This window comes from Pituophis catenifer, unplaced genomic scaffold (genome assembly GCF_029215685.1).
Source record: "Pituophis catenifer annectens isolate HBS135680 unplaced genomic scaffold, rPitCat1.0.hap2 SCAF_17, whole genome shotgun sequence".
In the NCBI taxonomy this organism is placed as follows: Eukaryota; Metazoa; Chordata; class Lepidosauria; order Squamata; family Colubridae; genus Pituophis; species Pituophis catenifer.
Genome location: NW_027256897.1, coordinates 5,122,278 through 5,136,945, shown reverse-complemented (window position 1 = coordinate 5,136,945; position 14,668 = coordinate 5,122,278). Strand labels below are relative to the sequence as shown.

Genomic DNA, 14,668 nt, shown 5'->3' with positions numbered 1-14,668 from the left:
TGGATTCCGAAAGGTAAACCTGTTTCAAGGAGACCTAAACATTTAAAAGATATTGGCTCAGTGAACCAAGCTAAGAAGAAGTGAATCTAGTAGAACATAGAGAGGAAACTTCTCTTCCAGGTCTTCAATCACGTCACTGATCAGCTGCATGTCATACCTGTGCTGTGTCACTCTGCCTTTCTGCTTAGATGGTCTACAAAAAGGAAGCAGGAAAGCGACGGAGGAGCTCTTCCTTCTGCAGATCACCTGATTTCTCAGGTAATAAGAGAAGGACACAAGAGTGGGGCGTTGGCCTAGAGGCGGAGCTCTTGCCTCACAATCAGGAGACTGGGAGTTCGATCCAGTGGTGAAATCCAATTTTTTTTTACTACCGGTTCTGTGGGCGTGGCTTGGTGGGCGTGGTGTGGCTTGGTGGGCGTGGCTTAGTGGGTGTGGCAGGGGAAGGATACTGCAAAATCTTCATTCCCAGCTCACTCCAGGGGAACAATATTGCAAAATCCCCATTCCCTCCCCACTCCAAGGGAGCGATATTGCAAAATCCCCAGTCCCTCCCCACTCCAGGGGAATAATATTGCAAAATCTCCATTCCCACCCCACTCTGGGGCCAGCCAGAGGTGGCATTTGGCGGTTCTCCAAACTACTCAAAATTTCCACTACTGGTTCTCCGAACTACGTAGAATTTCTGCTACCGGTTCTCCGAACTACTTAGAATTTCCGCTACCGGTTCTCCAGAACCTGTCAGAACCTGCTGGATTTCACCGCTGGTTCAATCCTAGGTGGAAGCAGATATTTCTCTCTCTGGACACGATGAGAATATATCTGCTGAATATGACTCCGCATTGGCAACAGGAAGGGCATCCACCCAGTAAACACTCAACTCCATTCAGTTGCCCAGACTCCACCCCGCAAGGGGTCATTAAAAGAAGATGATAAGAGAAGGACTCAGCTATGTCAAGAACTCTACAGTGTTGGGCTGATGGACAGCCCATGGAAGTGGGGATAGATGCATTGCACCTCGACAGATATTTTGCATAGGATGAAGGTGTCGATGTGCAAAGACCAGTCATGAAAGGAAGAGAACTTTGGAGAAACATCTCCAAAATAAAATCAATCTGAGTGTCAACAGGAGTGGAATGACAGCCATGGGATTCGTTGAGGTTCCTCCCAATCAAGTTCTGTGTGTTGGGTCAACACAGCCAGCTCTAACTCCACGTAATTTACACCCCAATCATGACGGTTTCCCCCCTTCTTCCCCCTCCCAGGTGTGTCATCAATCACATTCGCCAACGGAGCAATTTCACGGGTTGTAGAGACCACTCCCCTCCAGCCGCTGTGGGTAACTGGGAGACAACCTTGAGAGAGATAAGTCTGGGATGTGCATCTCTCTTTGGCTGCTGTGCTGTTTCCTCGGTTTCCCATCCCCCCTTGCCTACGGCAACTCTAGAGCAGTCCAGAGATGCTTTGCGAGTTGACACCATGGACCTCCTAAAACCAGGCGACCAATACGATGCCCACCAGGTCCTCGGACTTTTTTTTTTTTTTTTTTAATTTGATTTATATGCCGCCCTTCTCCGGAGACTCAGGGCGGCTTACAATGCGTTAAGCAATAACCTTCATCCTTTTGTATATTTATACAAAGTCAGCTTATTGCCCCCACAAACTGGGTCCTCATTTAACCTACCTTAGAAAGGATGGAAGGCTGAGTCAACCTTGAGCCTGGTAAGATTCCAACCTGCAGAAATTGCAGGCAGCTGTGTTAATAACAGGGTGCATTAAACCATTGTACTACCAAGGCTCCTTTGATGGCCATCGCTGTCAAATGGCCCCCGTAGGACACGGGATTTGGGGATTCACAGCCCAAGGTGCCTGAAAAGCTAGGGTTTGCAGCCTGTAGGGTGCCAAACCCCAGAGGGCCACCAGAGGGCAGCAAAGCAACGCAAGAAAGGGATTTCTTTGGTGCCCTCCTGTGGTTTTCTCCAGTTTTGCCACCCTTTGAAAGATAGGTTAGCCGCAAGCAGATAAACCCAGAGGAAGTTTAAGGCTTGGGTGGGGTGGAAGAAGAACGGATGTAATCTAGACTTGCACACCTCCTGGACCACAAGCCTATCAACCCCACCCCACCTTAGTATCTTGTGTGAACTTGGCCCCCCCCTGGCTTCAGAACCAGGAATGGTGGCTTGTTGAAGCCTCATGGTGTGCGACCTTTGCTTTCCATGCTGCCTGGCAGGCTGGTCTGTCTGTCTCCTGCCCACTCCACTCGCCCATAAATCTGGTTCCCACCCCACTCCCCCCCCCCCGGGCCATGAGATCCTAAGCCAACCCTCCTTCGACGCTTCCGCGCAAGAAAAAGGCGACCATGGAGAGCGCAAACTTCGCGTATTTTGACAGCCGATTGCCTGGTGCGCCCTGGCGCAGCGGTGGGGGAAGCCCGCCTGGCAGGAGGATTGGGGGGGGGGGGCGGGCGGTGGGTGGGTGGGTGGAGCGTGGGGGGGGATCCTGTGGGCGGAGCCTGCGCTGCTTTGCAGAGCTCTTAAAAGGGCAGCTGGAGATTAACGGGGCCGCCAGCGCCGGGCGGTTTTGGAGAGGCGATCGCGCGTGCGATGCTGCGGGTTCCTTTGGCCAAGCTGGTAAGTGGTTGCTTGGAGAGCGAAGCCCCGTCTGCCTTGGAGCCAAGAGAAGCCCCCGGTTGGGGGGGGGGACAACTCTTTACAGGAAGGCGGAGAGAGAGAGACGCCCTCCGACTCTCCCACCCCCATTCCCCTTGCCATCCTCGCCCTTTTCCCAGGACGCGCCCTTGGCACTGGTGGGTCCCCCCGGGGCGCGCGCGGCTGGCAAAAGAGGCTGCCCGCCGCGTCCTCTCCCTCCCTCCCTCTCTCTCTCTCTCTCTCTCTCTCTCTCCCTCCCTCCCTCCCTCCCTCCCTCTCTCTCTCTCTCTCTCTCTCTCTCTCTCCACCCCCGCAGGCTCCTTTGCGCGTCCCCCTGGCGCCCTCCTTTCCCTTGGCACCGGGCACCGCTGCCCTCGCCTGCCCTGCCCTGCCCAGCCTTTTCCCCTCCTCCCTTCTCCTCCCCCTCGACCGCTTGCTAGGAATGAATCGCCGCAGATAGAAGTCGGGTGGGGAGGGATGTCTCTTTTTTTCCCCACTGCGCTTTGGAGAAAAGACTCTGGGGCATCCTTCCCTTCGCTCTTCTGGCCCTCCTGGCCCTGAGCTCTCCTCCCGTCCGCGTGGATTTTGGGTGGTTCAGGTTGTTAAATCCTTGTTAGGTTGATTTTTATTTTATTTGTTTTGCTAGAGAAGGGGACAAAATTATTCCTAATGCTAATCCATGGCTTTCCTCTTAAGAACGTTGGGCGCCAGCTTTTGAAAACAGCTGTGGCTCACCAGATGTTGCCGGACTACAACTCCTAGCATCCTCTGCTGGGAAGAGAGGGGGTTTGCTGGGAATCGTAGTTTCACCAGCAAAAAAACAACAACAACAACAACAACAAAAACTGTGGCCTGTTTCCTAGCCCTGAACAGATCACACTTGGGCAAAGTTAGAATTCCCCCCTCTTTCTTTGAGAAATTGGCCAACTGACTTCATTAATCATCAGTTATGTTAATATTAAACCAGCATAGTTGTCAGGGAAGGGGAGAAAAAAAAATGATGAAATGGTTTTGTGTTTCTCTGGTTGTCAACTAGTTACAACAGAGCCAGTGTGATGAAATCTACAGGCAGCTAAGAAATTTAGTTGTGAAATGAGGCTTGCAAAATCAAAGGCCTTCCTTTCTCTGGATAATACATTTACCAATTTGGCATTCTTTTTTTTTTTTTGAATTTTTTTTAATTTTTAAACAAAACTTAAAACATAAAACATAAAACAACCATCATCCATTACAATTACAGAAAGTGCATCAATCGGTTACAAATCTTTTGTGCTTCATCCCATATCCAAAATTCTCTTATTTGACAACTTATTATATCCCTTGTATTATTATTCTCATTTACCATTCTTTTATTGCTTTAAAAAAAAAAAACCACCAACCTCCTGATTCTGATGACTTGCGTCATGTTCTCTGACATTGAGTCTATTTTTTTTTTTAATTTGATTTATATGCCGCCCTTCTCCAGAGACTCAGGGCGGCTTACAATGCGTTAAGCAATAGCCTTCATACTTTTGTATATTTATACAAAGTCAGCTTATTGCCCCCACAAACTGGGTCCTCAATTTACCCACCTTAGAAAGGATGGAAGGCTGAGTCAACCTTGAGCCTTGGCGAGATTCGAACTAGCAGTAATTGCAGGCAGCTGGATGATAATAACAGGCTATTAGCCTGCTGCGCCACTAGTCTATGGGTTCAGCTGGGGTATATGTCCTATAGCAGTGGTCCATAGACCACTGATAGTCTGTGAGAAAATTTTGGTGGTCTGCAGAATAATTATTTGCATTTTTTTAATATTGCAATAAATCAAAGAGTCTCGGTGGTGTAGCAGACTAAAGTGCTGTTAAGTGCTAGCACTTAGCTGCCAGCTGCCTGCAATTAGTGAGAGTTCAAAATCTCACCAGGCTCAAGGTTGACTCAGCCTTCCATCCTTTCGAGGTAGGTAAATTGAGGACCCGGATTGTGGGGGCAATAAGCCAGCTTTGTATAGAACAACACCGCTTAGGGGGGCCCCGAAAGCCCTAATACGCAGGTATATACATAAAAGTATGAAGGCTATTGTTATAATGCATTGTAAGCCGCCCTGAGTCTACGGAGAAGGGCGGCATATCAATTGGACTAATAAATAAATAAATAAAATAAATAAACTACGGCCCCTGGGCTGGATACGTGCAATGGATGTTTGTGCTGCTGCAGAGAGTCTCCCCCTTTGGGGTCTTCTTGTGTGGGTCAGAGGGGGCAGAAATTCCGACTTGGGGTCTGCTTCGTCCTCCTGGTGTGGGGCTTTGGGCGAAGGCTGGAGGGAAGAGCCGCTGGTGGCAAAGAGCCGGAGGGCCTCGTTCCAGTGGGACAGCATCATGGCCTGGAACTGGCTGACCATCTCAGCCCGCTGAGCCTCCAGGCGCCAGTACCTGGCCTTGCACTCCCGCGGGTCTTCCCTCTGCTTGGAAAGCCTATGCTCCTAGTCCTCAGTGAGGTGCTTCTGCTGAGCCTCCTTCTCGGCCAGATCCAATTTGAACTGAGCTCTTTTGCCAACTCTTTCTCGTGGTGGCTGCTTAGCTCCAACAACTGCTTCCTGTTGGGGCTCTAAGAAGCCCAGGTGGGGAGAGGAGGAGTGGCTGGGAGGGGAGGGGAGAGTAGAGGCTGGTGAGGTGCCCCTCGACGTGAGTGTCATCGAGTTGACCACACCCACCCAGTCACATGATCACCTAGCCACGCCCACCCAGCCAGTCATTAGACAGATCATATTAGTGGTCCATGGGATTTAAAATTGGCTTAAGACCTGGGTACCTATGAGACCGTTTTTTGCCACCAATAGCCTCCCACCGACCAGTTCGTTCTCACAGGGAGGGACTACTCAGGGTACCGTCAGTCAAATGATGCCGACTGGTGACTCCCAGGGGGAGGGCCTTCTCTGTGAGGGCTCCAACCCTTTGGAATGAACTGCCCCCGGAGATACGGAATATCCCTGATCTCCGTGCTTTCCGCCGTGCCCTCAAGACCCTGATGTTCCAACAGGCGGGGCTAAACATACAAACATGTGAATGATTTTTTTTTTAAATGTTATCTAATTCTGGGTTTTATTTAATTGACCAAACTAAGTAATAATTTTAATTAGCAATTTTATGATGTTTGTGTGTCTATATTTTTCTTGACGGTACACCGCCTTGAGTCCTACGGGAGAAAGGCGGTATAGAAATATAATAAATAAATAAATAAATAAATAAATAAATAAATAAATAAATAAATAAATAAATAAATAAATAAAATTATGAATTTAGTGGTCCCTGAGGTCCGAAAGGTAGGCGACCCCTGTTGTAAATAATTTCTTCAGATGCCTCTTATGACATGAGGATACTGATGTGTTAAGGCCTCAGGTGAATGCACGGATAAATAGTTCCAAAAGTGCTTTATCTTTGGACTTTCTTGTTTTTTTGTTTTTCTTCCGTTAAATAAATCCTTCGGTTTCCTCACCGGTCAGTTAGAACTGAAGAAGCTTCTTGGATGAGAAGCGAAATGTTTTCAAGGGGAAAAAAAAAACCAGGAAAATCCAGTTGTCTTTTGGAAAACAGGACTTGTCCCTTTGGGACAACAAGCAACATCTGGAGCTTACTGAGCATCTCTGTAAGCAATGAAGAAGTCACCTCTGGAATCGCTCACCTGTTTTGTCTCTTTGTAGGGCAGTTGTCCCAGAAATCCAAGCCAGATACATGGCTGAAAACTCCTTAAAAGGATGCAGGTGCTTGTAAGTATCCAATGACTCTGAAATGTACAGTCATCTGCAGGGCTCTGTTATACAGTAATGCCTTGGTAAGGCCACACTTGGAATACTGGCTCCAGTTTTGGTCGCCACGTGATAAAAAAAAAGATGTGGAGGCTCTAGAAAGAGTGCAGAGAAGAGCAACCGAGAGGATTAGTGGACTGGAGGCTAAAACATACGAAGAACGGTTGCAGGAACTGGGCATGGCTGGTCTAATGAAAAGAAGGACTAGGGGAGACATGATAGCAATCTTCCGATATCTCAGGGGCTGCCACAAAGAAGAGGGAGTCAAGCTATTCTCCAGAGCATCCGAGGGTAGAAGAAGAAGTGACAGTTGGAAACTAATCAAGGAGAGAAGCAACTGAGAACTAAGGAGAAATTTCCTGACAGTGAGAACAATTAATCTGTGGAACAACTTGCCTCCAGAAGTTGTGAATGCTCCAACACTGGAGGTTTTTAAGAAGATGTTGGATAACCATTTGTCTGAAGTGATGGAGGGTTTCCTCCCTAAGCAGGGAGTTGATCTAGAAGACCTCCAAAGTCCCTTCCAACTCAGTTATTCTATTCTAGTCTAATGAAAAGAAGGACTAGGGGAGATAGGGTATGTGGAATTGGGATCGTAGAAACACCCAGGAGCATAGAAGAGTTCAGAGGCAGATGCATGAATAAATGTCTTAAACGTATTTATTCATATGATAAAGCATATTAACTATGTACAACAGAGATCAAGTCTCATGAGGAACAAACATGAGAAGAGAGAGATGGAGAGAGCAAGGTGGAAAAGGTTGGAGGGGGTTTTATACTCAGCCCCTCCTTTCCACATAGGGGTGGAGACACTCTCTGTCTCCACTGGTGTCTATATGACACATGTGCCAATGGCTTGCAAATACTTGACAGTTCCCCTCCTTGCAAGCCAATGGCATGCAAACACACTAATGCAATGCACAACAGATTTTACCCTGTGAGACATAACTTCCTACACAGATCTTTGTGCTGGTAGAGGTTTTGTGAAAATGTCAGCTGTTTGATGTTTGGTCCAACAGTGTGTTAAAGAAATAAACCCCATCTCTACGAGTTGTCTAACATTTTGATAACGGATATCAATATGTCTGGACCTTTTCCCCACCGCATAGGCTTTGGCAATGCCTATGGCCCCGGTGTTGTCTTCTATAATTTGGATAGAACCATCCTCTGCTATCATTCTGCGGATTTGGGATCGTAGAAACACCCAGGAGCATAGAAGAGTTCAGAGGCAGATGCATGAATAAATGTCTTAAACGTATTTATTCATATGATAAATCATATTAACTATGTACAACAGAGATCAAGTCTCAGAGACACTCTCTGCCTCCACTGGTGTCTATATGACACATGTGCCAATGGCTTGCAAATACTTGACGGGGTAGCAGTATTCCAATATTTCAGGGGCTGCCACAAAGAAGAGGGAGTCAAGTTCTCCAAAGCACTTGAAGGCAGGAGAAGAAGCAATGAATGGAAACTAACCAAGGAGAGAAGCAACCTAGAACTGAGGAGAAATTTCTTGACAGTTAGAACAATTAATCAGTGGAACAACTTGCCTCCTGAAGTTGTGGGTGGTCCATCACTAAGGTTTTCAAGGAGAGATTAGACAACCATTTGTCTGAAATGTTTTAGAGTTTTCTGCCTGAGCAGAGGAATGGACTAGAAGACCTCCAAGGTCCCTTCCAGCTCTGTTATTATATTCTCTCTATTCGGTTGAATCCTGCCTGCGTCTGGGTATCCTATCCGTTTATCTTATCGACACATCTTCTCTTTTGCAGTCTCGCCTGTTCTTCACTCTCGTTGTGTTGTGTGCCTGCGGCATCCTTTACTTCCTGCTGTGTCCACGCCTTTGTAATTCCTTGTGTTGGCTCAGATGCCAGCCTAGGGAAGGAAAGGAGGACAGGCTGGCACAGAGTTTGAGAACTGCCCGGTTTGAGGGCTATATCAGCGTTCCAGATGGAAAGGTGAGTCCGATCTCAAGATTAGGAAGTTTCGTTTAGTTTTATAGTCATTGCACAAGGTACAATGCAATTAAATGCCCTCTTCAGTGTACATTATAAAAAATAAAAACACAAACATACATCCTTTACATTCTCGATAGTTGAAATTGAAAATTGCACTATACCGTAGAATTCAATATGGTTATTGCCCTGGGATAGAAGCTGTTTTTCAGCCTATTTGTCTTTGTTTTTATTGTCCTGTACCGGCTGCCAGATGGTAATAGTTCAAAAAAAAAGAAAAAAGGGGTGTGTGTGCCCAGGGTGAGATGGATCTTTAAGAATGTTTTGAACTTTCCTAAGGGAGTAGGGACATAGTGGCTCAGTGGCTAAGACGCTGAGCTTGTCGAACGAAAGGTCGGCAGTTCAGCGGTTCGAATCCCTAGCACCGCGGAATGGGGTGAGCTCCCGTTACTTATCCCAGCTTCTGCCAACCTAGCAGTTCAAAAGCACGTAAAAAAAATGCGAGTAGAAAAATAGGAACCACCTTTGGTGGGAAGGGAACAGCGTTCCGTGCGCCTTTGGCGTTGAGTCATGCCGGCCACATGACCACGGAGACATCTTCGGACAGCGCTGGCTCTTCGGCTTTGAAATGGAGATGAGCACCGCCCCCCTAGAATCGGGAACGACTAACACGTATGTGCGAGGGGAACCTTTACCTTTAAGCCAGCGGGAGCTATAAAGCTCTTCCAAAGAGGGGAGAGGGCAACTAATGATCCTCTGGGCAATGACGTTGACCCTCTGGAGCGCTGTCCTATCTGCCACTGTGCAATGGGCAAATCATACACAGGTGTAGTAAGTTAAAATACTCCCTATGGTGCAGCGGTAGAAAGTCGCCAGCAGTTTTCCATTCAGTTGTTGTTTCCTGAGAAGTCTCAGGTCGTAGAATCTCTGCTGGTTCCTTTTGACCAGTGCTGCAATGTGAGCGCCCCAGGTCAGGTCCTCTTTTTATGACAATACCCAGAAACTTAAAACTGGCCACTTGCTCCACTCGGTCTCCATTGATAAGCAAAGGCTGGATGTCTTGATCTATTCCTTCTGCAGTTCACTATAATAAGATCCTTGGTCTTATTGGTGTTAAGGACCAAGTTATTGTCTCCACACCGCGAAAAAAGGCACTTTGGATGCGACGTGGGCCAGGAAGACCCCGCAGCCAAACTCGGGAACCCCCAAAACCCCTAGAATAGATAAATAGAAGGAGCCTTGGTAGTACAGTGGTTTAAAGCACCTTGTTATTAACACAGCTGCCTGCAATTACTGCAGGTTCGAATCTCACCAGGCTCAAGGTTGACTCAGCCTTCCATCCTTTCTAAGGTAGGTGAAATGAGGACCCGGTTTGTGGGGGCAATAAGATGACTTTGTATAAAATATACAAAAGTATGAAGGCTATTGCTTAACGCATTGTAAGCCGCCCTGAGTCTCCAGAGAAGGGCGGCATATAAATCAATTTTTTTAAAAAAATACATTTTAAATGGCCCTTCAATGCATAGGAGAGCAGTTTCAATACGAGAACGTCACATGGATGCATAACAAAAGCTTTTTTAGTAACGCAAGGGCTCTTATCTGGGTATTAATGCAACCATTCAGCTACACCCAAATGGCTGGCCTGAAAAGATTGTGCGGTGGAGTGTTTTTGTGTGGCATGCCAGCCAATCACAGTAGAACGTTTTTTGGCAAGATCCAGCCAGAAGAAATGTGAATGTTCATTGATTATGGTGCTTAACTTCGGCGATTTTAAGATGTGTGGACTTCAACTCCCAGAATTCCCCAGCCAGGAGAATTGTGGGGCTGAAGTCCACCCTTCCTTCCTCCCTCCCTCCCTCTCTCCCTCCCTCCCTTCCATCCATCCATCCATCCATCCATCCATCCATCCATTCAATCTTTATATATTTTGTTTCTCTTTCATTATTTTCTTTCTTCTCTTTTTCAGTATCAGAAGTAATCCTTTGTTCCCTCTCCTCTCCTCTTTCTTTGTTTCTTTCCTTCCTTCCTTCCTTCCTTCCTTCCTTCTTTCTTCCTTCCTTCCTTCCTTCCATCCATCCAATCTTTATATATTTTGTTTCTCGTTCATTATTTTCTTTCTTCTCTTTTTCAGTATCAGAAGTAATTCTTTGTTCCCTCCTTTCTTTCTTTCTTTCTTTCTTTCTTTCTTTCTTTCTTTCTTTCTTTCTTTCTTTCTTTCTTTCTTTCCTTCCTTCCTTCCTTCCTTCCTTCCTTCCTTCCTTCCTTCCTTCCTTCCTCCTTCCTTCCTTCCTTCCTTCCATCCATCCTTCCTTCCATCCATCCATCCAACCAATCTTTATATACACTGCTCAAAAAAAATAAAGGGAACACAAGCAGAAGACATCCGAGATCTGAATGAATGAAATAACCTTATTAAATACTTTGTTCGTTACATACAGTAGTTTTGTGTTCCCTTTAGTTGTTTGAGCAGTGTAGAAACTACTTTATGTAAAGAACAAAGTATTTAATAAGACTAGTTCATTCATTCAGATCTCGGATGTCTTCTGCTTGCGTTCCCTTTATTTTTTTGAGCAGTATATTCTGTTTCTCTTTCATTATTTTCTTTCTTCTCTTTTTCAATATCAGAAATAATTCTTTCTTTCTTTCTTTCTTTCTTTCTTTCTTTCTTTCTTTCTTTCTTTCTTTCTTTCTTTCTTTCTTTCTTTCTTCCTTCCTTCCTTCCTTCCTTCCTTCCTTCCTTCTTTCCTCCATCCCTCCCTCCCTCTCTACGAAATCTGAAGTCCATTTATAACAGCAGCGTTCCTGACCCTCGACAACTTTTAAAACATTTGGACGTCAACTCCCAGAATTCCCCTGCCGGCATGAATTCTGGCAGCTGAAAACCCACAGCTCTTGAAGCTGGCTTACAACATTACATAAACCGTTCGGAATTGACTCATTTCTATGTTGCCAAGCCAGTTCGGAGAAAAGGAGGGCGGGGGGAGGGAAATTGAATGGCGGAAGGATTTTGCTCCTGTGAGCTCCATTGGGATACACCTAAAATGAAACTTTCAATGGGGGGGGGGGAGGAAATCCCCCTCCCCAATTTTAGCCTCGAGAGCAATCCTACGGCCCGTTCTCCACGCTTCTTCTATTTTATTTTATTTTATTTCTTCTTCTCCTCCTGGTTAGCCCCTGGCTCAAGTGCCGTGCCGCCAATGTGCTGTGGTGTCCAGTTCCGGACAGATGCTGGGCTCCCGTTCGGGAAAGGAGATCGACGCCAAGGATTGCGTCCTGCGTATGAACCAGGCTCCCACCCAGGGCTACGAGGAAGACGTGGGCAGCCGCAGCACCCTTCGGGTGGTCTCACACACCAGCATCCCTTTGCTGCTACGCAACCAGAGCTACTTCTTCAAGCAATCCTGCGACACCACCTACATCATCTGGGGTCCTCCCAGGCTGATGAGCCGGGAGAAGATCGGCTTGGTCTATCGGACCCTGGCGAAGATCAAAGAGATGTATCCAGCTGTGCGTCTCTACACTCTCACCGAGCAAACCATGGCCCGCTGCGACGAGCTCTTCCAACTGGAGACGGGGAAAAACAGGTGAGAGCAGAAGGCCGCCTGGCCAAAGGGAGGAACCCGGTGGATCAGCAAAGCTAAGCACCGTGATGAAATTCCCAGCTTCCATTCTTGGTGGAAAGCTTGGAAGAAGTTGAGCGGCTGGTAGAACTCAGGTAGCAGATTAACAGAGTTGGAAGGGACCTTGTAGGTCATCTAGTCCAATCCCCCCCACCCAACCACCATTTCTGACAGATGGCAGTCCAATGTCTTCTTGAAAGCTTCCAGTGATGAAGCTCCCACAACTTCTGAAGGCAACTTCTGTTTCATTGGTTGATTGTTCTGTCAGGAAATTTCTCCTTCTTTCTGTGTTGAATCTCTTCTTGTTCAGTTTCCATCCATTATTCCTTATCTGGCCTTGGAAAATAGCTTGATCCCCCCTCCTCTCTGTGGCAGCCCCTCAAATATTGGAAGACTGCTATCATATCATATGGACGAGGATTTTGATGGTCTCTGCCTATAGAAAGATTACACAAGTAGCTCTCGATGTACGACCACAATTGAGCCCAACAATGGTTGGGCTCAATCTGTGTTGCAATTCTGTTGCTAAGCGAGACGTTTGTTAAGCGAGTTCTGCCTCGTTTTACGACTTTTCTTTCCCCTTTCGCTAAGCGAATCACTGCCATTGTTAACTCTATTCTTTTCTACTCTATTCTTCTGTACTCTACTGTACTCTACTGTACTCTATTCTATATACTCTATTCTATTCTACTCTACTCTACCCTACCCTACCCCTACCCTACCCTACCCTACCCTACCCTACCCTATTCTATTCTATTCTATTCTATTCTATTCTATTCTATTCTATTCTATTCTATTCTATTCTATTCTATTCTATTCTACTCTACTCTACTCTACTCTACTCTACTCTATATACTCTATTCTATTCTGTTCTATTCTACTCTACTCTACTCTACTCTACTCTACTCTATTCTACTCTACTCTACTCTATTCTATATACTCCTATTCTATTCTATTCTATTCTACTCTACTCTACTCTACTCTCTATTCGCTATTCTATTCTATTCTATTCTATTCTATTCTATTCTATTCTATCTACTCTACTCTATTCTATTCTATTCTATTCTACTCTACTCTACTCTACTCTATTCTATATACTCCTATTCTATTCTATTCTATTCTATTCTACTCTACTCTACTCTACTCTACTCTACTCTACTCTACTCTACTCTACTCTACTCTACTCTATTCTTCATTTGCCCAGATCATGACAGCTTCTTCCACTGACTATGATTAAACAAACCAAGGCTTAGCTCAGTGGGCAAACCCAAGAACCAGCATATCTGGCAGAGCTTTCCCTGGTTCCTCCTGCATCAAATCTCAGCATCTTCTCTTTTCAACCCGCAGGATGAAATCCGGTTCCTTTCTCAGTACCGGCTGGTTCACCATGGTTTTGGCAATGGAGTTGTGCGAACAGATTTTTGTCTTCGGTATGGTCAGCGAGAATCACTGCAAGTGAGTCATTTGGAGGTGGTCTTCTGGGGTTGCGAAAGGAGGAGACCACCCTTCTCTTTATCTCTTATCTCTTGGGAGGCTACGCTTTGAGCTCTGGTGGGCAGGGTGGAGAGGTGGAGGACATCTTGGAGATGTTCTCCAAAAAATGATGCCCATTTCCCAGAAGAGGCAAAGATGGGGAGGCCGTGTCAAAAGGATCAACTCTTCCCCAGGTAAACGTCTATGGAGATTCTCAAGTCATCCAGGTCATGGTTGTCCCAAAGGTGCTTTTTTCAAAAGGCAACTGGACTTTGTTCTTCCTTGAAGATGTTTCGCTTCTCATCCAAGAAGCTTCCTCAGTTCTTCAGAAGGCAACTGGACTTTGTTTTTCCTTGAAGACTTTTTCCTTCTCATCCAAGAAGCTTCTTCAGTTCTTTAAAAGGCAACTGGACTTTGTTTTTCCTTGAAGACATTTCACTTCTCATCCAAGAAGCTTCTTCAGTTCTTCAGAAGGCAACTGGACTTTGTTCTTCCTTGAAGAGGTTTCACTTCTCATCCGAGAAGCTTCTTCAGGTTCTTCAGAAGGCAACTGGACTTTGTTTTTCCTTGAAGACATTTCACCTCTCATCCAAGAAGCTTCCTCAGTTCTTCAGAATACAACTGGACTTTGCTCTTCCTTGAAGACGTTTCGCTTCTCATCCAAGAAGCTTCCTTAGTTCTGACTAATGATATTTCTTGGGTGAGAACTGAAGAAGCTTCTTGGCCGAGAAGCGAAAGGTCTTTGAGGAAAAACAAAGAAAGTCCTTTTTTTTTTTGAAAAAAAGGCACCTTTGGGCTTCCCCAGGTAAGGATAACCAATATATATTTATATCTGTGGCCTCAATATCTTTGTTTTATTAATGGCCAGTTATTTCAGGCTGCCTTCGGTGAAATGTCACCCTTGCATGTTCAGCTCTTAACAGGCTGGGCTATATATATCTATAGTGGTTTAAACTTGGCTTCTTCGATTGGCAGAGACAAGAACCAGCCACCGGTGCCTTATCACTATTTTGAGAAGGGGCGACTGGACGAATGCCGGATGTACCAGGCCCACGAACGAGCTGCCCGCGGAGGACACCGTTTCATCACCGAGAAAGCCGTCTTTTCTCGCTGGGCAAAGAAAAGGAACATTATCTTCACTCATCCATCGTGGTCCGATGGATAGAAGGGGCTGTTTGTGTGGCCGGGCCA

At 46.1% G+C, this 14,668-nt stretch overlaps 1 protein-coding gene across 1 annotated transcript; it reads left to right on the top strand.

The window, feature by feature from the left end:
- Positions 1 to 2,575: 2,575 nt before the first annotated feature.
- Positions 2,576 to 14,642, top strand: ST6GALNAC4 (ST6 N-acetylgalactosaminide alpha-2,6-sialyltransferase 4). Its single transcript, XM_070955853.1, has 6 exons — positions 2,576 to 2,627; positions 6,322 to 6,387; positions 8,202 to 8,387; positions 11,556 to 11,968; positions 13,352 to 13,459; positions 14,453 to 14,642. The coding sequence occupies exons 2-6, from the start codon at positions 6,376 to 6,378 to the stop codon at positions 14,640 to 14,642; spliced, it is 909 nt and encodes a 302-aa protein (XP_070811954.1). The 5' UTR covers positions 2,576 to 2,627; positions 6,322 to 6,375.
- The last annotated feature ends 26 nt before the right edge of the window (positions 14,643 to 14,668 follow it).